This window comes from Camellia sinensis, chromosome 3 (assembly GCF_055761805.1).
Source record: "Camellia sinensis isolate YWXY chromosome 3, ASM5576180v1, whole genome shotgun sequence".
Taxonomy (NCBI): domain Eukaryota; kingdom Viridiplantae; phylum Streptophyta; class Magnoliopsida; order Ericales; family Theaceae; genus Camellia; species Camellia sinensis.
Window position 1 is genome coordinate 53,798,492 of NC_138963.1, and position 25,233 is coordinate 53,823,724.

General features: G+C 35.7%; 2 protein-coding genes and 1 long non-coding RNA gene across 3 annotated transcripts; 2 read left to right on the top strand and 1 right to left on the bottom strand.

The window, feature by feature from the left end:
* Nucleotides 1-493: 493 nt before the first annotated feature.
* Nucleotides 494-8,937, top strand: LOC114281313 (uncharacterized). The gene is made up of 3 exons (XM_028223768.2): nt 494-931; nt 2,207-2,628; nt 8,497-8,937. The coding sequence occupies exons 2-3, from the start codon at nt 2,230-2,232 to the stop codon at nt 8,758-8,760; spliced, it is 663 nt and encodes a 220-aa protein (XP_028079569.2). The 5' UTR covers nt 494-931; nt 2,207-2,229; the 3' UTR covers nt 8,761-8,937.
* Nucleotides 8,938-16,380: 7,443 nt separating this feature from the next.
* LOC114281318 (uncharacterized) lies at nt 16,381-18,711 on the top strand. The gene is made up of 2 exons (XR_003635872.2): nt 16,381-16,522; nt 18,216-18,711. It is a non-coding gene; the product is annotated as an uncharacterized LOC114281318 (long non-coding RNA).
* Nucleotides 18,712-19,477: 766 nt separating this feature from the next.
* Nucleotides 19,478-25,031, bottom strand: LOC145821524 (protein FAR1-RELATED SEQUENCE 5-like). Its single transcript, XM_082918046.1, has 10 exons — nt 24,930-25,031; nt 22,695-22,837; nt 20,718-22,632; nt 20,553-20,621; nt 20,385-20,453; nt 20,186-20,248; nt 20,029-20,091; nt 19,872-19,934; nt 19,655-19,777; nt 19,478-19,570 (listed from the first exon to the last, which is right to left on the bottom strand). Exons 1-10 carry the CDS (start codon nt 25,029-25,031, stop codon nt 19,478-19,480), a joined length of 2,703 nt encoding a protein of 900 aa, XP_082774172.1.
* Between the last annotated feature and the right edge of the window lie 202 nt (nt 25,032-25,233).

Below are 25,233 nucleotides of genomic sequence, written 5' to 3' on the forward strand. Positions count from 1 at the left end.
AACAATTTTCGAGATAAATTTGGATTCTTCTAAATGCTGAAAATTTTGATTAGATTATATTAGATTAGGGCTCCGTTTATTTGAAAAGTTAGAAGAGAGATTGAGCAGTGAAATAAGATCGGTTAATATTATGCTTATTTTAAGAGATGGAAAGGAGGTTGATAGTGAGCTCTGGATTATGATAGACCTCTCTAAAAAAATTCGAATGGACCTCCAGGATTTGGTATTAAAAAAATAATTCGACGGACTAAATTTTATTTATTTTTTATTTTATTTTTTAACATATTGAGCATTTTTTTAAACATTAATGTTTAATTTTTTTATTTTTTTGTTAAGTAAAAATCATTATTTTATATTTTTTAGAAATTTTTTATTTTATTTTTATTTTTTTAAATATTTTTACATGTTAGATATTATTTTAAAACATTAATATTTAATATTTTTATATTTATTTTATTATTTTATATAAAAATAATCTAACAAATCTTACACTAACAACTGTTAACAAAATAAACACAATTTTATTTAATTCCCACCCTGTCAGTTCATTCGCTACCAATTTCTCGCTATTAATCCCGTTCGTTCTGCCCTCAAAACAAACGGGGAGTAGTTGCGTTCTGTTGTGTTCGCATCGCTCTTCCACAGCTCCTCCGGCAACACCATCATCATCATCATGACTCCATTCACTGCTTCTTTCAATGGCGGTTCCTGCTCCCATCGTCTCAAGCAGTGGATTGGCCACGGTTTTTTGAGTTGACGTTCAGCTTCCATTCGTTTCTAGGGCTTCTTTTTTGTGTTTGAATTTTGATCTGGTGGTTAGGGCTAGGGTTTTGTAACGTGGATTGGTTTGGATTTTGATTTGACTTCTGTTTGGTGGATTTGGAGGCTCTTGATTCTGGTTCTAAGCTCAAATCATCGCCGTTGAGTTGAGGTACTTGTCTCTCATAAATTTACTGTTTGCAAGTGTTCATTTGTTTGGGCTCTGTATTTGTAGCTTTGTATGCAATTAAAATTATATGGACCAAATTAATTGAAGAGATAAATTACAGAGACTATGGCTGTAATTTGACCAAGAATTTAAGAATTTAAGAAAACGAAACTAATACATAATGCAAACATTAGGACATCAAAGATTTCATAAAGGGTAGTCAGATTTCAGATTTCAGCGTGACAGACGGTGATACCAATGTCAGATCATGTAAATATTAATGTGTATCCTTAATTTTTTCATATCGTGTCAGTTAGTTCAATTGATAATGCCTCTTTATAAATTGGATTGAAATATAAAACAGTTCATTCACGCGCTCCTCAAAGTGATTAAGGGTTATTATCCAATTTGAAATGGACCATTCCCTTTTGAACGGATTATTTTACCCTCACAATGTGAAAAACTAATGCAAAATTGATACAATTGGAAATACATGACCAAGTTGATAAATGAGATAAATTACAGGACTTGTCGGTGTGATTTACCGTAAATTCTTTGTAAGTTACACCTTAGCATAAATAATGATGAAAACTCACAATCTTTTGGCCATGACTTAATCCTTTTAAAGAGAAAAAATAATTTAGTTGAAAGTAAAAGATTACAATAAGGATGAGAAGATGTAGAAATATTATTGTATTGGATATAGTGTGTTATGTGATTCAACTTTAGTCTTTCAAGTTATGTAATTGATAAAACCTTTAACAAATCAAACAAATTAGTTATTTGCTTCGCATAATATGAATGACCGTTGTATAAAAATATGTTTGTTACCCTTTCCCTAACTGTGTGCAGATCCCACTAACTCCGGATTGCTGTGTCACATAATTCTTGTGATTGTTAATTCAGTTCTTCATCTTTTCTTTTGCCTACTCTCTGAGCCTAGAATCTTTTTGTATATTGATCTACATTTGCAGTCTTGTACTGCATAGATATTAAATTAAATTGAAACTGCTAGCACTTATTATGACTAAAGAATCATGGCAGATTAATTCAGTTGTGAATGTATATCTGTGTGTTCATTCTTTCATAAAAGAATCATGCTTATGCTGCTATTTGAGAATTCAAGTTAATGTACTTGTACATGTCAATTGAGCTACCTACAATTTTTATCTTCACAACATTAATGAAGACTTATTTGTGGATATCTGGTTGTGTTTGCTTTTGGTGGATTTTCGATTCCATATCTTTCCTTTTTTCTCTCCTCTTTCTTCTTTTAAGGTTAGAAGTGCCAGATTTCACTAATGGGTGTCTCAGTTCAATATCCTGATCCAGTTAAGGAAGATTTATTTGGCCTCAATGACTGGGGGCAGATATGGAGTAACTTTAAGGAAGTTGATTTGGTGGCAGAGCTGGGAAGTGCTCTTGAAGATGCTCTAATTTTGCTATCTACTTCAGCTCCACACTTGGAGGGGTGTGAGGTTTGTTTTGTAGAAAAGAACAAAGATTGTGGGGAGTTGATTATTAATCAAGATGAACCTTTGATGTTAACATCTAATACAAAATTGGGAGAGAATGTGTCATTACCATGCTCCGGAAATTTGCTTTTCCATGATGTACGTGTGAATGGTAACGACAAGATATCAAATGCAGCATTGGATGAACATTGTTCTTTAGAATCTGGCAATCCAATGTCTCTTCCTGTAAGATCCTGATTCATAAATCAAACTTTATAGTTGATGAAGTACTTTGTTTAATATTGTTTACTGGTTTTTTCAACTCGTCATTGTCCATGTCGTCTCTCCAGGCCCATACTATAATACCTGCATTTCATTAGAGATGAACTGGACTGCATCAACTTTACTCATTTCAGACTCTGTTTGGACTTCATATCAACACAGATTATTAAAATGCTAAAAACTTAGAAGCATAGTCAGACAGGGTAGTTTATTTTCAAATTCAACCGCATGGCCGGAACTAGTAATGAAGCCTGATGTAGGACGATTAAAGACAGACACAGCAGTGGGCTTTTGGGGATGATTTGACACCGCTTAGGGGCTGTTTTGGGGTGCTGTGAACAGTACTTGTGAAAGTGCTGATATTCAAGGAAGAGAAAAGAAAAGAAGAAGATAGATTTAGGAATCACACTTAGAGTTTTGATTGCATCACACAATCTATAAAGGAGCTTCAAAACTCCTAAAATTCTCTTAAATATTGACTCTATTAAATTATAAGCATTATATGGCTTTATATAGAACTAGGATACCTCTTAAACCAACTAGAACAAAAAAATGAAGCTATTAAAATATCTTCGATTTCCAAAACCAATTTAAGACCAAATAAGAAAAATAAATAAAATCTAATTAAATAATTTGATCCATGGGTGATTCCTATAACCCATCTCAACAAATATGAAAATTATCAAAATACCCCTAACCTACAAATTCTAGAAAATATAAAGTAATGATAAAATAAGACTCTAATAATACTAGACACATGATCATGAATGGTTCCTATCAATTTTTCTTTGAAAATTATGCCAATTTTTAAATATTGCAACTTTTTTTAATTTACTCTTCCTTGAGCTTCTTATATTTTGCATTTAACATCCATGAAATGATAATATAAAATTTTTGTGTACAATCTTGATGGGGTATGGCTATGCACATTTTGCCTTTCCCATACACCGCTTTAGTGGGAGTCTCGTGCATTGGGTCATCCTTTTTAAATCTTGATGGACTCATTTTTTGAATGCATTTAATATCAATGCTTCTCATTACTATCTCTAATCCAACTTTCATTAGGTGAGCATGAAAACATAAGGGTCATGGAGGGGGTATTTATATTATTATGATTCCAGTACTGACAGAAGTACCTTATTCGGATATCGGCTATGTTTTGTCTATAACACAACTATGCAAGTAAGACTAAGGGTCATATGGTAATAGTAATTAGTTTGTGTAAGTTCATATCTTAGTTTGGATTCACATGTTGTGTCAAAAATCTTCTCTTTCCAGTTCTTTACTTGTTTCATTTTTAATTGTATTTTAAATGCATCGTAAAAACAAGACACAAATCACAGCCATATTCAAGAGTTACGAAGAATGATCGGTCGTTTTACACAACAAAAATAAACACTAAACTGTTCCTAATTCCTTAGAATACCGGTAAATCCAAGTGTCAATCTACAGGGGCAAATGTGAAATTAAACTAATTTAATTGTTAAATTCCTAAATTAATTTTGATAACAAGATTGATGGTTCATAGACTAATGATAATTAAAATGAACTAAGAAATTAAATTGACAATTAAAAATAAAGTTTGCGATACTGATTTTTGGAAAAAAATCTTAGGGCAATGAATTCACTACTAATTACATAAATAAAGTTTGTGATGCCTCGGACTATGCTGTCGGGACTGTGTTGGGCCAAAAGGTGAATCGAGCATCCTATGTTATTTATTATGCTAGTCGCACTCTCTCGGATGCACAATTGAACTACACTACCACCGAGAAAGAGTTGCTTGTCTTGGTGTTTGCCTTGGACAAATTCCGGTCCAATCTCCTAGGTTTCAAGGTTATAGTTTTCATTGAACACGCCGTTTTGCGGTACTTATTATCAAAAAAAGAGACAAAACCTAAGTTGATTAGATGGATTCTATTCCTTCAAGAGTTTGACCTAGAAATTTGAGACAAGAAAGGGTCTGAGAATATGGTGGCGGATCATCTCTCCTGAGTCCTTGTTGAGCACACTAGTGACCTTTTAGCTTTACATGATTCGTTTATGGACAAACAACTTCTTGTGGTGTCACGAGCGAACCTCCCGTGGTTTGCTCATATTGTAAATTACTTAGCCATTGGGCAGATTCCTACGAATTGGTCTAAGCAAGACAAAGACTGATTTTTTCTCACAAGCCAGGTGTTATTTTTGGGAGGATCCATAGTTGTTTAAATATTGTCCCGATCAAGTGATCCGGCAGTGCGCTAGAGAGTGAGGGTGTTTGGTATGGATTATAGGGAGTGATTATAGCTTATTTTAATTTGGGAATCTGTGTCAGATTGTTTGGTGCAATTTCTGCTTACAGCTTTTTAAATAGAAATAACTTATATAAGCTGAAAAAGGCTGATTATTTAGAAGCTGGGGAAGGAGTGCTTTTGGTTTCCGTTTTTTGATTATCAGCTTTTAGCTTAATATAAGTTGCACCAAACAATACCAGTGAGATGCATAACATTCTTACATTTTGTCATTCTTCTGTATGTGGTGGTCATTTCAGTGGGCATAAAATGGCCACCAAGGTTTTATAGAGCGGGTTTTATTGGCCCACCATTTTCAAAGATGCCCATCAATTGTGTAGAACTTGTTTGCGCTGTCAGCAAATTGGTTCGGTGTCTTGTCGAGATATGATGCCAATGTCCTTAGTAGTTGAGATTTTTGATGCTTGGGGTATTGATTCCATGGGACCTTTCCCGTCATCGTTTGGTTTCGAGTATATTTTCTTGGCGGTAGACTATGTTTCAAAATGGGTGAAGGCTATAGCTATCCAAACAAACGATTATAAAGTGGTAATAAAGTTTTTGCATGAAAACATTTTTAGTCGTTTTGGGTTTCCTAGGACTATAATAAGTGATCAGGGTGCATATTTTTGTAATCAATCCTTTGAGTTGGTAGTCAAAAAATACTTCATCACTCATAAAGTTGGCACTCCATACCACCCTCAAACTAGTGGATTCAATAGGGAGGTGAAGAACATCATTGAGAAAACGGTTAGGCCGGATAGAAAAGATTGGTTAAAACGTTTAATTGATACTTTATGGGCCTACCGCATTGCTTATAAGACACTCATTGGGATGACACCATATAGGGTGGTGTTTGGCAAAGTTTGTCACCTCCAAATTGAACTTGAGCATCGAGCATTGTGGGCCATAAAAAAGTTTAACTTTGATATGGTCGTAGTTAGAATTAATCTGAAATTGCAACTCAATGAGTTAGAAGAGATTAGAAATGATGCATATGAGAGCTCGAAAATCTTTAAGGCTCGGATTAAGGAATTTGATGATAAACATATTAATCGCAAATCATTTGAGCCTGGCCAAAAAGCATGGCTCTTTAATTTGAAATTGAGACTCTTTTCGGGTAAGCTTAGGTCAAGATGGGATGGCCTCTATGTGGTCATCGAGGCGTTCATCCATAGCGCCGTTGGGGTGCAAGATCCACAGAATGGCCACACCTTCAAGGTGAATGGCCAACGATTGAAACCTTAGATAGAGAGGATTGAGAATGGAGATATGATTGAGTCCATTGTTTTGATGGACCCATTTTATTATGATTGAGATATGAAATTCTTGTTTTGTTTTGTTTTGCTTTCTTTCTTTCCTGAATTTTATTCTTGCTATCCTGTGCTTGATGTCTGGGAGATTTTAAATCCTCTAATGGTGTAATTCCTTTGGTGTTAGTCGTGCCCCGAACGGGATCTGGCGGTCTGGTATAGTCACCTAACTGTGTTTGTAGTGAGTTCCCAGGAGACCAATTGAGACAGTGGAAATCACAGTTCGAACGGCAAAGCCTAGAACGCAAAAGCTTAGAATTTTCAAGACTAAAGTCTGGTTTAAATACTCAGGGGTGTGGAGATTGCTTTAAAACCGCCTCGGCTTGAACTTTGTATGGTAGTCCCATAGGTTGAGTTAGCTTTAGGTGCCTTGATTTTGGATACCAAATCAACCTAGTCTATCACCCTGTTGGAGAATAGGGAAAGTTACAAACGTGGTTAGGGAGAAAAGTAGTACTCATGGTTTTCACGTGAAGATTATCTTTGTGGAGCATTTAGATGTTTTTGAAGTGCTATTCTTATTTCTAATGTGAAATAGAGGTAGAAGTTGGGCTGGGGGAGTATTTGGTTTCCTGCACGTGCGGCAAAACACCAGGTCCCCCATTTGGCTACTGTTTTAATTGCAAGTGCGGAGGGTTGGTGCGGCAAACGAGCCACACATGCGGCTTGGCTCCCGTACGTGCGGAAAAATTGCTTAGACAAAAGTTCGCTACTGTTTTAATTGCATGAGCAGGGGCTCGTGCGCGAGAGTGGCCGCATGTGCGGCAAGTCCTTGGCGTGTCGGATTTTTCAAAAAGAATAAAGATTAAATAAATTAAATGCTGACTCACCCCATCTCTACTCACTCAAACCCCACCATCACCAACCCTTTTTCCTCCAACCTTCACCCCATCTCTACTCACCACCGGCACCTCACCACTGGCGCACCATCTCCTCTCCATCCGGTGAACCTCTGCACGTGTAATTTTTGCAGTCTTTGTTTGGCTTCATTGGAGTACTTTTATGGCTAAAATGTTTTGTTTTTGCTCATTTTGTGCTTTCATTGCATCCAACCTAATTGACATTAAACCGAAGTAAAGTGTATGAATAGAGAATAAGGTTAAGAAATCTTAGTTGTTGGCCTCAATGATATACAGTTTGGCCTCAATCAAAGAACCTTTTCAGTGATAGAATCCCTGGATATCCCGGACAAGGTAGCACTGTTTTCAAACCAGCTGTCCTCCAAGGTTTGTTATCAAATTAAGATTTGTACATTCAGTGCAGTGCAAGAAATTTGCTGTTATTCTGTCTTTGATGTTAGGAGATCTTGACTGAACTTGAGAGTTCCTTTACATTTCATGTCATATATCCTTTCTCATATGATGTTTGGAGGATGAATTCTGAAACATGGAATCCACAAATCAAGCCACTAGCTTTAGTCATCAGTCACATTTGGCCAATTATTGGTGATTTATTAAGCCAAACTTATTAGATTTTACTCTAAGCTCTTCTTCTTCCCCAACAAACAAAAAAGCTCCTTTTCTTTTTCGTCTCTTTCTTCCAGCTGATGAAATGAAGCGTTCATTTTCTTCTTAGGCCTAGTTTGGGAAGACTAAATAAGTGCACTTTTTGACTTTTTATGAAATATGAGTTGGGTTTGGGTTGGGTTTGAAATGATGTATTAGAGAGGTGATGTGACTTAAATAAGATGATGTGACTTAAATAGGATAGTGACTTTTTGACTTTTTGTCTTTTTTCAATCTTTCCAAACTAGGCCTTAGTGTGGTGATATTTTTCTTAAAAATAGCCTTTAACTTTCCCGCCCGTACACTTGTTTTGCTTCTTCTTTCTGTGCCTCTATATCTATCATTATGCAACTCAGATTATAGTTTTAATTCAGTTCTAATAATATTTCATTCTTTTAATTATACTCAATGAATACACATTTTGAAATTTCATGTTTTATGGAGCTTTAAGTCCATCTTGTGCATATTATATTCTTGAAAAGAAATTCAATTTGATGATCTGTTTCCTGTTCCCAAGTTGTATGGACAGGGTATTTGGATGTTCTGTTGAACACGAATTATGCATTGCATCTTACAGGAGTCGATACATTTTCCTTGAACCTGTTTATTTTTTGTAGCATTTTTGTTAAAGTGACTTTTTGATGCAAATTTATGCAATTTCATGACGACCCTAGTATTAGCATAGTTTTCCAGGTATCTCATATGTTGACTAATAAATAATCCGCCTTTGTCTTTCGTCAGACTTCTTTGAATGTTGTCTCTGCTATGAAAGGGAGTCGTGAGAAACAAGGACTCCAAGTTGAGAAGATGAGTGTCAGTTGGGCTGCTGATGTGTACGACCCGCCTCCTATATCCCAATCGCACACAGTGACAAGACAGATGAGCAAGAAGAGTCATCAGCACAAGCACAAGCAGCACAAAGCAAAATCTTCACGAAGTAGCAACATTGACAAGAAACAACGCCACCGGAAAAGGAATAGCTCATCGAAAGCTGCCAGCTACTAAGTGATAGAATGTTGTTCGGTGATTTGGTCGTCGGTTGTTCTACGATCACAGAATACACAAGAATGGATAATATTTAAAGCGTTTGTGCAGAGTATGTTATACTTTTGCAGCCAACTTGTTTGATGCCTTTCTACTATGCAAGATGAATGAGTACAGGTTTGATGCCTTTCTTCAGTACTTCAACAATCTCTAACCGAATGATCAAATGTCCACGTGACATTAATGTCATTACCTATGCCAAATTTGTGAATTTTTTTTTTTCTGACTTCTTTATTATATGAGACTCACAAGAAAATTTGGTATACAAATTTTACAAAGTTAAAAAAAAATATAATAAAATAATAAATTTGACATGTCAATTGAATTACTTATTTTTAAAAAAATATCAAATATATATATATAGGTCACTTAAGCCTTCAAAAAATTTAATATGATATTAATTTTTGAAATTTTGGATGGAGCTCTTTATCCAGATCAAATTTAATTGAGTAAAAACCTTCAGATCTTTCTTTACTCTTTTACTCGAACTCATACTAAAAGGAGGTTTATTTAATTTTTTTACTAAAATTAATATATATTGTTAAAACCTATCACCTACATCACTCACTTAAACCTACTCTACTAAACCTAACCCACTACACCACTACCACCTCCACTTCACCTACTCCTTACCTACTATACACTCACCCTCTTCTATATATAGGAATCATGAATCATTGTAATAAATATAACATTAGATCAATCAATAAATAATACATACAATTTATTCTCTCTCTATCAATTTATTTTTTACATGGTATCAGAGCAGGTTTAGCACCTAGTATTTTTCGCTTCACCGGCGGGCGGCAACCTCCCCTTAGCCGTCCGCCGGACCTCAACCTAGTCCGCTATGATTTGTTTTTTACACATACCTCGCCAAAACAAAGCCACCATTGCCATCTCTGCAGAAGCTCTCAACACTGCTTTCAACTGAAGTAGACTTCGATCTCAGATCCTCAAGTCAGTCCAGTTTCGGAATCAGCGAGTACACATTTGCCGATGTGGGAAACTTGGAGCATTGCGCCAAATACCTGAACCAGACGCTCGTTACCTTCGGATTTCCGGCGTCGCTTGATCTATTTGCAAGTGATCCGGTTTCGATTGCGCGCACTTGCAATTGTGTATATGCACTGTTACAGCAGAGGCAACGTGATATTGAATTTCGGGAGTCTGCTAATGAGCAGAGACAACGACTCATGTCTGACATATCAAGATTAGAGGCCCGGGTGGAGAGGCTTGAAGCCCAGTTATCTGCGAATTGAATCTGCTCTTCTTGTCAACAGATTTGAGGTGTCTTGAGTTTAGTCCATTGCTTGAATTCTGCGAATTGAATCTGAAGCTACAGCAGCATATTATTACTCGAACAATTACTCGAACGGAAGCTAAAGCTACAGCAGCATATTATTACACTATGGCAACTGCTCTATCGAGATTCTCGCACTTCGTCACTCTTCTGCTGCTGTTACTTCTCGTCGCGTCGCTCTTCGAACCAACACACGGTGGAATCGTCGGCGATGGTGCTTCGATTCGGAGCTTGCGAAGCAATCAGAGGAACAATCGGATCGTGGACAGTAGCGAGATGGCCTTGAAATCGCACTGCTCTCAGTACTCCAACAAGTGCCGCTGGTGCCGCAGCGAAGCTCTCGATGACATGTGCTTTTCCAAATCCGAGGCCTGGCGATTGCCCTCTCAGGTCTTCGTTTGCGATTAAATCCATTCTCTCTCTCTCTCGGTTTAGAGAGGGAGAACATTCAGGGAAAATGAACCCACCAAAGCAACTCTCTCTCAACCTTATCTCTCTCTGGTGAAAAAAAAAAAAAAAAAAAAAAACAGCACACATAGAGAGATACAGAGACATGTGCTCTCTCTCTTGGTCTCTCCAAAAAAAAATATAAATAAATAAATAAATAAATCAATAAATAAATAAATAAATAAATAAAAAAAGCTGCACTTTCCTTCACTCTCCTATCACACACTGATACACAGAGGCGTGGCCATTCTTGCATCCATCGCTCAAATTTTATTTTTTATTATAAAACTATTCGTCTTGTTCCCCACTCCATCCTTTATTATTTTTATTCATTCTTATATATTCATCATCACCATGCTTATCATTTCATCACCATCTCCATATTTTGTTTTATTATTTGATTCCCTTACTTTTCACAAAAAAAAAAAAAAAAAATTCATCATTCCACAAACTTGTTGTTTCTTCATGCCGGGGATCAACCCCGATCAGAATTTTACAGCGGAAAAAAAAAAAAAAAAAAACCCGCAAATCCAACACCCACAACAACAACGGCTTTGTTTTTCTTTTCTGCAGACGGCCACACACCGACATCCCTTCTCTACTCTGTCGCTGGTCTCTTCTTCTTGCCTCCGTCTTGGGCGGCCCTTGCCGGTGCTGCCTCCGTGTTTTCTACGCCGCCGAGCACGTTCACTCCCCCATACTCCTCCACTGCAGCATATGGCGGACCTCCAAATCGGAACATAACGGTGGCCTTCCGCTTCAGCTCCTTATTTTCCGCCTTTAGCACACTTATCTCTGCCCCCGCATCCTTATACATACGCTGGAGCAGAGCCAGTTGGGCGTTTAACTGCTGCACCTCATTTGTCCTACTCTGCAGCCGGTGCGACAGGTTTGTGACCGCCGTCATGGTCTCCACACATGACTTCAAAGTATACTGATTGGCCTCAATATCAGTTTGCACCGCCATTTTTTGCTCCACCGACCGCATCGGAAAGTTCAACGGAGCAAAACCAGAGGCGCTTGGTTGAGGTTCACTGGCCACCGCACCAGTTATCTCTCTTGTTGACTCGTTGAGGTCGGAAAAAAGAGTGAGGAGACCACGCGACGAAGAGGCCATATTCTGGGTAGCTGAACGGGAAGACGAGGCCATGTTATGGGTTGCTGAGTGTTTCAGAGAAAGGTTGGTTACAGAATGGCAACAGAGTGTTCCAGGATCTCTTTCTCAGAAACGGAAGAGTTTTTTCAAAGGTTTTTCGGCGGTTTCAGACTGGTTTGCACAGTCTCCGCCTCAACCTTGGTTAAATAGCCGAGGCCGACACGCCACTTTGTCGCTCACGTGCCTCGCCGCGTCTCCGGCTCACCTTTTGATGGCTCGACGCTTTCTGTCAGGCACGCCTTTTGATGAAGTGGGCGCGCCTTTTGAGGGCGCGACTTTTGAGGGCTCACTATATATATCCATATATATATATATATTTGGGCAGCCTATATACACCATCATACAGTGTATTTTTTAAGGGTCCGACAAGACTCTGTAAACTGTCCCGACATTGATTCCGGTTAGCTCCTTCAAGGGTCCGACAAGACTCTGTAAACTGTCCCGACATTGATTCCGGTTAGCTCCTTCATGGGTCCGACAAGACTCTGTAAACTGTCCCGACATTGATTTCGGTTAGTTTCTACAAGGGTCCAGCAAGACTCCGTAAACTGTCACAACAACTATCACAACATTGTCTGCTACAACGGTCTGACATGACCCCATAAACTGTCTTCTACATCGGTCTGATACAACCATCCAGTGTCCTCTACAACGTTATGACACCACCATACAGTGTCTTCACCATCGGTCTGACACGACCATACAGTGTCTCCTATCCTCTTTTCTTTTATGTATTCGTCTATTTTCTTGTTTTGTTACTCTCTCCAAACTCAAGTTGGCTAGTTCCTATCCCCCTTGAGTTTGCGGGGGGCTGTTAAAACCTATCACCTACTTCACCCACTTAAACCTACTCCACTAAACCTAACCCACTACACTACTACCACCTCCACTTCACCTACTCCTTACCTACTACACACTCACCCTCTTCTATATATAGGAATCATGAATCATTGTAATAAATATAACATTAAATCAATCAATAAATAATACATACAATTTATTCTCTCTCTATCAATTTATTTTTTACATATATATATATATATATATATTTTGGGTACAGACTATTTAATCACTTTTAAATTTACAATTTTGGCACTTACATGCACATGAAGTTTTTTATTCAAAATTTTATTTAAGTTTAAGTAAAAACATGAGTAAAGGTTGAAGATCTCCTTACAAAACATTTGTCAAATTAGATTGACTTTGGTTATGAGAAACAAAAAGTTGCTAAAAAGTTTCGGGTTTTTTTTTAAAAGAAATAAATACATATTAGTATACAAAAGCTGATGTGTTAAAAAAAATATATCCAAATAGAAAAAGCTGGCTTTTGGGGTTTGTCGAATAAGATTTGGCTCGATATGGCAATAAATAAAAAAGAAAGTTGAAAAAGGTTTGGAAAACTGGGAGCAGAAAAAAAATAAATAAATAAAACTAGTGGCGGAGGGGTCACGCGCCCCTGAATTTTGAGATTTTTTTTTTTATAAATATAAAAAAAATATTTTAAATAAAACATTATAATGACATTTTAAAAATTACGAAAATAATAATACTTATTTTGATTGAAAATGAAGATTCTATTATAAATAAACCATATTAGTTATGAAATTTTTTGAATGTAAAGGCGATGTCATTATTAGTGATATGTAGGTATAAGTAGGGGTGTGCGCGGTGCGGGTCGGTGCGGTTTGAGAGAAAAATAGAAACCGTATGGCGGGTGGCGGATTGATAAAAGTGTCACTAGAATTTGCCATTTTTCTTATCAAAAACCGGCGGTTCGGTTGGCAAATAATGGCGGATTTGCCTTGGCGGTTCGGGCGGATTGGCGGTTTATAAAAAATATAATTCAAATTACAAAATTTAAATCAAAGAGTAAAAAAAAGACGAGAGATATCGTGATGTTAAGCATCTTGCGAAGCTTTCTTCTGATGCAGCAAGTGTAGCAACAACATGATAATATCAACGACTATGCCATCAGTTCATTACAAGCATCTGTGGAAGCTACAATGATCAAATACAATACATAAAATTCCCCTCGAGCAGTAATGTAATACTATATTCTAAGGTATAGAACAATAAGCAAACTTAAATAAAAAAGAATTTTTAGAATCCTATAAAACATGATTTAATAGCGGTGCGGGTCGGTGCGGTTTGGAAGAAAAATAGAAACCGGCGGATTGATAAAAGTGTCACTAAAATTTGTCATTTTTCTTACCAAAAACCGGCGGTTCGATTGACAAATAATAACGAATTTGCCTTGGCGGTGCGGTTCGGTGCGGTTTTGGCGGTTTCGGCGGTATTATGCACACCCCTAGGTATAAGTAATCTCTATAAAGAAATAAAATTTATTAGATTGTTAGTTACATTTGACATGTGAGGTTCACTCTTTATGTGTTTATTTACCATTAATAAGTGATATCACATACCAATGATAACGTGGTATTACCATTATATTGAATTTTTAATCAAATTTTGTATCAAAAAATAATTTATCATTATATAATTTATTTTAAGGCTTATATCCATTTGTTTTTGTATCGTCCATGATACATTAGTTACAAATAACATTCAGTTTGTTAGTTTTCAGTTTTCAGAAAATTTATTTTTTTTATTTTTCGTATTTTAATGTTTTGAATGATTTCTTTTAATATTTTAAGTAGTTTTTTTTTTAAATTTTTAGACACATTTAACATAAATACACTTAAAAAGTATAATATTTGTGAAAAAAATATTTAGAAAATACATTAAATACCAAAAAATACAACAAAAAAAAAAAACAAAAATTCAGTATATTTTTTGTATTTTTGTGTATTTATTAATTTTTTATAAATATTTTACTATTTAGATACATCTAAATAAGGTGCATTTAAAAAAGTAAAAAAATTATTTAAAATTTAAAAAATATTCACTAAAAACAAAAAAATACGAAAAATAAAAAAACTCAATTTTCAAAAAATTAAATTCAAAAAATTAAAATTAAACACACTAATTATTATTTTTTTGATATTTTTAAAATCAATCATAAAAATTTACGTAAAATATTATTATAAAAATTATTATAATTAATAAATACCCATTTTAATTTAATTTTCTAACTCATAAAGCTGATCCAAATAGGGGGCTGGCTGGCTTGCACATTTTCAACGTATTGCCTTTTCTCCCTTAAAAAGAAAGTCAAGACATTTTAAATGTTAGATTATATAATCATAAAGTAAACCATCCACGTAAGGTTTTATGCACTTTGAGTACTTGATGACAGTTTTACCACCAAAAAAAAAAAAAAAAAAGTTTTAGACAACTCATGCTTTTGAAAAAGTTTTGATATATTATTATCTTAGACCATCTCCAACGGTGAACCAAATCTGGCATCAAATTTAAAATTTGGTGAAAAAGTCACTTTTTTAAGCTCCAACGGTTTCACCAAATCGATATCAAATCCAGAATTCAGCAAAAATGGTACCAAACTGAGTGCAGGCGAAGCATTTCACCAAAGCACTGTTCCTAACCGTTGGGATGAGAGGAACGGGTCGACCATCCGGTTGACCAACCGGTTAACCAACCGGTCGCCCCGGAGAAAGTTCAGACAGTTCACAAAAAGGTTCAAACCATTCAAAAAAAAAAATAATAATTTTTTGCCTAGGTGGTCGACCACCCGGTCGACCGGCCGGTTGACCACCCGGTCGACCACCAAAAGTTCAAAAAATTCAAAAAAAAAGGTTCAAACAGGTAAAAAAAAAATAATAATAATAATAATTTTTTGCCGTTACCGGTTGACCGGCCGGTCGACCGGCCGGTCAACCAACCGGTTGACCAACGCAAATTTGATGAAATGGATTCGATGTTGAACCGTTGGAGCGCGAAGTATCAAATTAAGGAAATGACCCATTTTCGACTCAGATTTGGTGAAACATTTGTTACACCGTTGGAGATGCTCTTATGCTACACATTCTTAGAATAGATAAATTATGATATTTATAATATTAATTATTATAAATATTATAATTAAATTTTTTTTTGTCATAACTAAAAAATAATGAGTCATAATTAAACATAACACAATGTATAATAATTTTTTTTTTTGAATCATAGCCAATATAATAATTATAATATGTCATAATTATCACCGTAATGAATCATGAGAAACACAACAATGAGTCAACTAACATCATAATAGGTTATAAGTAAATACTACCAATGTTGTAATTGGAGCATACGGTACACATTCCAAAACGGGTGTGTATCATAAAATTTCCCATCAAAATTAGTTACAAAATTGAAATTGTGAAATTTCACAATTTGTGTTGTGAAAGACTACTATTGAAAAGAGTCCTAATTTTGGTGTTTGGGCAACTACTAAGTTTCACAATTTTCAGCTACCACCACATTTCCTCTCCACCCCCAGTCCTCTCCTACATCACCATCACAACCCTCCTTATCACCATTGGTATTCCGTCTACCACTTCTAACCTTTCTTTCAGCATCCAACAACCTCCAACCTTGGATACTATTGCCACCCAACCCCTACCCTCCTTTTTTGACCCACCCTTTACTTCAGTTGTTCAGAAACATGGAATTCAGATCTTCGGTTGTCCTTTCCTGCGGTCGTCCCTGCGGCGCATCAAAACGACGTCGTCTTGATATATATATATATATATATTTTTTTTCACCTCTTATTTTTCAGCCCCTTTTCGTTGTGCCCTTGCCCCTCTGATAAATAGAGACGAACAGAGCTGGACAAATCGAACGGGAGAGTCGACGAACGCGAGGGCGAGAGACGAAGGCAGAGAAGCGATGGACGAACACACATTTGGTTTGACGAGGTTCATTTCATCTCTTTCTCTCTTCCCTTCTTCTATGATTAATTGGTTTGATTCAACTTTTGTAACACTTAATCTAAAATTTATCTCGAAATTGTGGCTGTTGGGTTGAGTTAAGTCAGTTATTCCACAGGTTTAGAAGCATAATTTTGTGATGTGTTGATTTTTGTGAATTTTTGTGTTGATTGGCTGTTATGTGTTGATTTTTGTGGGCTGTTATCAAAGTGCTCTTCGGCTGTTAATCTGAATTTTTTTGCTGATCAAAGCTGAGGAATGTGATATAACATGATTGAGATAGAAAGGAACCATGGTGTATATTGTTAGCAGTTTTAGAATCATCAAATATATAATATAATAGTAATGCTATACCCCCCAAGAAAATGTAAAGAAAATCAATACAAAACAGGGCAAATGTTGATTTTGTCACTTTAGTAGAAAAGGGTCATCAAAATGGCTTGAATTTTAAGAAAATGTCACTCACTGTTCCATCACTCTGGTCATGAATTCTTTGTGTAAAAAAACCTGAAAAAATCGATTTTTCCATAATAGAATGGTGGTGATGATTGCTTCAACAACATCGATTCAGTATGAATATTTAATGATAATGTAATGATGCTTCATTAAGTTCCCAAAAATGCATGGTGAGCACAACATGGTTCAGATTGCATTATTTTCTGCTAATTTAAATTTCATATCTGTTCTTCCAACAATATATGAATAAATTTGTGAAATTGATGAGAATGTGAATATATAATTCAAGAACCAATTTACCTGAGCAAGTTCAAGCATGGTGACTCTCAGTAGCCACTGAATTCTCAGTAGAGTCTTTCACTTTGAATTCTCAGTAGAGTTTTTCAGTGACCAACTATCCACATTTTTTTCCCTAAATTTTTGTCTCCCTATCGCTTAGATTATGTTTGAACTTACATGGATTTGAGATTATGTTGGTACAAGGTTGGGGATACAAAATGGGAACTAAGGGCAGGTTCAAATTAATTGGATAACTTACTCTCTTCCAGGTCAAGCTAATGGGATTGATAATTTTATAATCAACAATTTTATAAATGTTAATCATATTTAATTCAGTTTGATCTAATGGCTGTGAATATTTTGACATAGAGAGACGTTGTGGACAAAGATTCTTGACCGTGATCACCTACCAATACTGAGAGATTGATAGCAGACATGCCAACTGCTAAATATTGGAAGAATTAATTGATGGAAACGGCCCTTTTTTTTTTCTTTCCATTTTTCTTTTTCTGATGTAGCTGTTGCATTCTGATGGCTCTGTCTCTCCAGTTTGTAAATGCAACTAACTCAGCTATAAACACATGACAATCTTGAGATCACTTTTGTCACCATTTATACATTTGATAAAAATTAATACATGACAGTCTAACATTATGAAAACTTATGCTTATGCTTATACTTATAAAAATTAATACATTTGATAAAAATCTTGATGAAAACTTATGAAAACTAGAGTTGGCAGTCTAACATTAGAAATACATGACAGTCTACGTTTAGGAAATCCAAGAGTAAAGGAGTATGCTTATGAAAACTGATGTTGATGAAAACTGATGGCTAGTAATATGAAGTTATATGATCTTATGCTTGTTACCTACATCTCTTAACTTCAACTGTGGTTAGATCTGTGTTGCATTTGAAATTGACTTTTGTGTTTACTTGTAATTAGGATTGACATGTCAACGAGTTCAAACAATGATGCTGGATTCTTTCAAAATAAAAGATGCAAATTTGGGGAAAAAACAGGAGTGTACATATCAGAATCAGAGAAAAATCCAGGGAAGTTGTATTTCAAGTGTGCAAATAAGGCTTGTGACTACTTTGCGTGGGGAGTGCCTCCTACTGGGAATGGATCAAATATCCAAAAGAGCGGGGATGATTATGATTTTGCTAGAAACAATGAAGTTGTGAATATCTTGGAACGACTTGACGCAAACCAACGAGAACGACTTGAAGCTATCAAATTCATGATGTTGACAACCATAGTGATGCTTGGTTTTATCATGCTAGTGGTGCTGTTTAAGTGAACTTGTATTTGTACTGAGTGTAAGCCACTACTTGTAGAACTTGTATTTAGTTTTGAAACTTTTATATGTGCATGTAAAATCCAAACAATGTTTATTTAATGAAGTTACTATGCTATGTCAATTGTGTTAATTAATGAAATTGGGTGTCATGTATATGATGTATGAAGATTGATGCTATGAAAAGAAAGTGAATGTGATGTTATGTGAAATCATAAAATGCCTAGCTTCTTCAACTCCTAAACATTTGTCCATGCTGTGAAACAGTAACAAGTTCAGACAAGCAAAATAACAGGAAATGAAGGCAAAGCCTGCTTGTACAAACAACAAGGAATTGAATCTGTACCACTTGAATTGAACCTGTGCCACAAGGAATTTAACCTGTCCAACTTCCCTAATCACCAACCACTACAAAATATTGACTAAAACAAACATTAATGTGATCCTCACAATAAAAGCATTGTAGACGAAAATAATAAGAACTTTATATATGCATACACATGAACAAAAGAACATTGTTCCCAAACATTAAAAATACTTGAAAAAGATGTCCATAACAAATATTAAATTCCCACCAAACATTAAAAATATATACAAAAGATGTCCATCAAGAATATCCAAATCCCACCAAGTATTAAAAATACATACAAAAGATGTCCATCAAAAATTCAAAATCCCACCAAACATTAAAAATACATACAGAAGATGTCAATCAAAAATTCAAAATCCCACCAAACATTAAATATATACAGAAGATGTCCATGAAAAATATCCAAATCCCACCAAATATAAAAAAATACACCCAAATCCACAAATATAATAAGATCATTGTTCGGTGCAAGCCTTCCAAGGATGTCCATCCACATGACTGTCAGCAGGACTATGTGAAGCTTGCAACAGTTGGACACTAGTACCTCAAAGCAACTCCTGAAACGATGTGTGAGTGGGATACACTAAAGGCATTGAATGAGGCGGCATTGGACTGAGGCGTGTTATTTCCCTGCAATAGTGGTACATTTATTAAAATATTTATAGAATCTATACTACCATTTCAATGTAAAGTATGTAAGCAATTACAACTCACATCATATGTAGGATACACGACATCATGAACACTTGTACGACCCATGGCAAAGGGAGGTTGAGATTGGGATTCAGGTCGAGATTGGGATTGACATTGAGAAATATAGATTGCACGACCATGACCCTAAAGTAAAATAACATAAAGAAAAGAATAAGTGAAATGAAAAAAAATTAATAATGCATTTTCATTTTAAAAAACAAACAATACGATATATTACTTCAACATAATTACTACCCATGGCAAAATGAGGTCGAGATTGACCTTGTGCAGTGTAAACACCCTAAAGTAAACCAACATAAAGAAAAGAATAAGTGAAATGAAAAAAAATTAATAATGCATTTTCATTTTAAAAAACCAACAATATGATATATTACCTCAACATAATTACTACCCATGGCAAAAGGAGGTCGAGATTGACCTTGTGCAGTGTAAACACCCTAAAGTAAACCAACATAAAGAAAAGAATAAGTGAAATGAAAAAAAATTAATAATGCATTTTCATTTTAAAAAACCAACAATATGATATATTACCTCAACATAATTACTACCCATGGCAAAAAGAGGTCGAGATTGGCCTTGTGCAGTGTAAACACCCTAAAGTAAACCAACATAAAGAAACAAATAAGTGAAAGGTTGCATACAAAATTCACATGAGGTTCAATTTCCGTATGAGGTTCAATTTCCCTTAGGTCTATGCATGTCAAAGGTTGCATACAAAATTAAATATTACTTGTATTGAATGATTACCCAATGATAAAGAAGGTTGAGATTGACCTTGAGAAGCAGAAAAAGAACCACCCTGCATGTATCACAAAAGACCCAAATTAAATATTACTAGTTGCATAAAATACCAATCCAACAAGATTGATACAAAGTTGCACACAATAGTAAATATTACCTGACTACAAATATTACCCATGGTGACATGAGGCTCAGATTGACCTTCAGGAGTACAAAAACCATCACCCTGCAAACAACCAATTTATTTAATTCATTATTTTCCAAACACACATAACACAAAATTGATAACACATATCACATAACAAATAACAAAATTAATTACATGGTTAGATTGCATTCTTTTCTTCCTTGCAATAGATTTTTCCATCCCGCCCTTGATCCTCCTCCTTCCCTTACTAGTTGCTTGTCTTTTCTTTAGTCTCTTAGCTTGGATTGGACAATCTATTTCATCACTCTGTGGGCATGTGTTAGTTGAGGAATTTCTCAATTCAGTGACCTCGACTTGACCACAAGTGTGCATACTTAATTTGTCTTCAACCATTACACTTAATTGTTTACCTTTTGCAAGTAACAAATGATAAGCTTCTTCACTTTTAGCGGCTCTACTTGCTATTGCTCTAAACATATTCATCAATGACCTATATCGATCGCTTTGATGTAGTTTCACATCGGTCTTGACGTCATACCCACGGCTATCTTTCACACTTTTAGCCCTTACTTTTTTAGTCCATCGTTTCAATATGTATTGTGCAGGAAGGTCCGTTGCATTAAATATATCTCTAAGCACCTTCAAACAATGTCGACACACTATGCCCTTCACTTCAAACTTCTTGCAACTACAACTCAAAGAACCATCTCTATCCATTATCACATTCTTATCTTTTTTTCCATCTACCATCGTTCGAATTGTGAATATGGTACTCTCACCATCATTACGAGTGCCTACAATGGATGCTTCAATGGATTGCACGTACTCATTTTGGAATTCCTCAAAAATTATTTTCGTGTAAATATCTGCCATTTGCTTTAACATCAAAGTTGGAATGGAAACCCTTGACAATTTTTGGGACAAATTATATTCGGCTTCCAATTCTTTATACCTCTTGTCATAGAGCACCGTCTCAAAATGCGTGAAAAATTTCATCAAGTTATGATCACAATTGATATAATCCTTCAAACATGCATTGAATGATTCACTTAGTTGAGTAGTACTCATTTCAGCTGCCCAAGAATTCATAATATATGGCCATCCCCATTTGTCCTTCACACCAAAAGTTTGCTTTAACCAATTATTGTTGTGTACATCATACCTATCAAGCATTTGGTCCCATTGTATTCTAAATTCTTCTTCATCATCAATTTCATGCATAAATTTTGAAAACACACCCTTCACCCCTACATCTCCAAAAAGAGAACTTACATGCTTCATAGCATTTTGCATCAAATGCCATGTGCAAAGTCGGTGGTTTGTATAAGGCATGACAATTGGAATGGCCTTAGCCATCGCAGCATCTTGATCTGTGAAAATAGTTTTTGGAGCTTTGTTTGACATTGCCTCCAAAAAAATCTGAAACAACCATATGAATGATTCGGCAGTCTCATCATACATCAACGCTACACCGAATATAACTATTTCTCGATGATGATTAAATCCAACAAAGGTCCCAAAAGGTCTATACTCGTTATTTAATTTGTAAGTAGCGTCAAAGGTCACTACATCACCAAATTGAGCATAGTCCATTATCATTTGAGCATCGGCCCAAAATATATTAGTTATTCGCTCTTCACAATCTAATTGGACTGCATAATAAAAGGATGGATTTTTCATAGTTTTCTTACAAAAGTATTGCAACACAGTACCCGCTTCTCCATATTCCAAATCTTTTTGTCTCTTCGATCTCAAATAATTTTTTTGGTCCAATTTGGTGAAGCCAAGTGATGCTCTTTTACCAGATTCTCTACCCAATAGCTCATAAGCAGACCTAAGAGGAATTCCAGATTCTGAAGCCAATTCTACTTCAATTGCTTGGGTGGTAGATATTTTTCTTTGGGATGACAACATATGAATGCACTCTTGACGCATAAGCTCATGATTATGATGTTCAACAAAATCAATTGCAACATATTTTCCTAAATTTCTATCTAACTTGATGCTCAACCGGGCACCACAACCACATCTCACCTCTTGTCTCGGAAATTTGACTAGTGGGTCTCGCTTATCAATACCCGACTTCCCTCTTTATAATATACAAAAGTCCGTGAAGTTAGTTCCTTAGTTTGTTTGTTCTTGTGTACATACGACTTCCTAATACCAAAGCCCACCTTTCCGCCATAGTTATTGTAAAACTCATACGCAGCTTGTTCAGAGTCAAATGGCATGCCCAATTTTGGCTTCCAACCACAATTACCCAACTCATCAACAACATTATTTTCTTCCATTACCTATAATTGAGTACCATACAACTAATAAGATAAGCTAATTCCCAAAAATTGATGGATAGGATTTTTTAGAAGCGGGCCTACAAATAAAACAAAAGATTATGTAACTCTATTTGTAAGAAACAATTCAGATTTAAAGCCATCATGAAATTGATTAAATTGAGAAATAAACTAAAAGATATGGGAAGTAAGATAATCAGAAGAAATGAGGATGAAACAAAAGAATAAACTGATGTACTACTTTTCATGGTCCACTAGTGGAACTCTAGGCTTGACATTGAGTCTGTTAAGATTACATCAGTTCATCCAGTATTATGATAATAAAATCAGGTGAAGTCAAAGTTTGTGATTTTGAAAATTATCAAACCTACAAAATCTCGATATGTTGAATTGAGTTTTTGCTTTAATTGCCTTTTTGTATTCATAATTTCCTTGGATTGTTTTTAGCAATTCATTTGAGTTGGGAAACTTTATAGCAACTTGATTTAATGACTACAAATTTGATTTGTCCCACCATGCTGATTCTTAGAGAATTTTCTTGGCCTACGGGTTTGTATACATATAAAACAGCTGCTTCCAGTTATAATTTTCATACCACCTACGCTGGCCTTTGTTGAAATTTGTCATTAAAGCTGAGGAACTGTGTAGTTATTTTGTTTTTGTCTTGTGTTTGTAGCCACATTCACATAATTGACACTCAAGCATATCAAAAGAGCTCATCAGAAATAGAGCTGAAGCATAGTCAAACAGAACTGAAGCATATCACAAATTTATTTGAATATTATTACATTTTAGTTCATCAAAAATTTATTTGAATATTATTACAGAGCTTAAGCTCATCAGAAACACTCAAGCCATTTATTTTAATATTATAACATTTTAGTTCAGTTTTACGTTGTATAACAGAGCTCAAGCATAATTAATATATTATTTGAATATTATTAATAAATCCTACCCAACTCTTGAGCATAATTAATAATTTATTCCACAAATCAAAATGTTATTTGAATATTATTATAGTATTAAAATAATGGAGTATATGCATAATTATATATATATATATATGCTTGAGCTCTGTTTTTTTCGGTGGATAACTGTGCAAGTAGTGTTTGGTTTATTTTTTTTAGGCTTAATTCAAATGGAAAATCACAATATAATCAAACAATACCCATGAATGGCGATCACAAATAACACAAAAATGCACACATAGCTTTGGAAATCTCAGAAATTTCCGACAACAAAGACAAATATATAGATATCTATATATATGTATATATCAGCGATAAAAATCTGAAATGATGATCGTGATTAATGAAATGGGCTGTTATTTTCTGTTGCTTATTTTACCTCGTCATCGCCGCGATATTACCTCGTCGTGCCGTCGCCTGCCTCCGCCATTCTCCGTCCTTCGCCATGGTCGTCATCTCCTCCCTCCGCCATCTTTCATCCTTCGCCGTCGCACCCCTCTACTATCCTTCGTCCTTCGCCGTAGCTATCGCCATTGCACCCGTCCACTATCTCTCTCTCTCTCTTCGTTTACCGTTTCTTTCTCAGTTCGCCAGGACTAAACAAAACAAAACATAGAGTTGTTGGGTGAAGATGAAAGAAACGGGAAATTCAATTTTTGGGGAAGAAATTAAAAAAAAAATAAAAATAATAACTATTCAACCAAAATGACGTCGTTTTGGTCAAAACGGCGTCGTTTTGCAGAGGGCGGCAGGGAGGGCCGCAGGAAAGGGCGACCGAGGATCTGCATTGCAGAAACATGGTGCAATGTAAGTGTAATACATGTACACATGCATGTGATAAGGGTAATGACCCACATATGGTTAACACTTACAGATGTATATGAGAAATGATTTTTTTTTAGGGCAAGTTTCACAAATAGTCTCTATAGTTTAGGGCTTGTGTCACTTTGGTCCATTTCTTTTCAATTGTGACACATTTGACCCTGAATTTTGGGAGCTTCTATTTACACACACCACTTCCTCTCTCCTCACACACTTAATGATATTTTTTTTTATTACATTTCCATCATAAAATAAAATTACCAAAATATCCCTTTCTTCTTCAATCAAAACCCTAACCCTAATACCCAACACAATCCCTCCCCTTCGGTCATCTCCTTCCTCAACACCGTCCCTCCCTCCAGCCTCCCTCTTCTTGAATCGAAGCCCCACGCCACCCTATCGTTCATCGCTCACTCACCCTCCCCACCACCCCCATAACCTCTCACTTCGGAACATAACACCATCGCCGCCGCAACTCCCATCCCTTCGCGACCCTCAATTCGGCACACCCACATAGAGAGAGAGAGAGAGAGAGAGAGAGAGAGAGAGGAGAACCTAAATCTGAAAGAAGACGAATTTGGTTCGACTATCAACCTCCGAAACCCCATT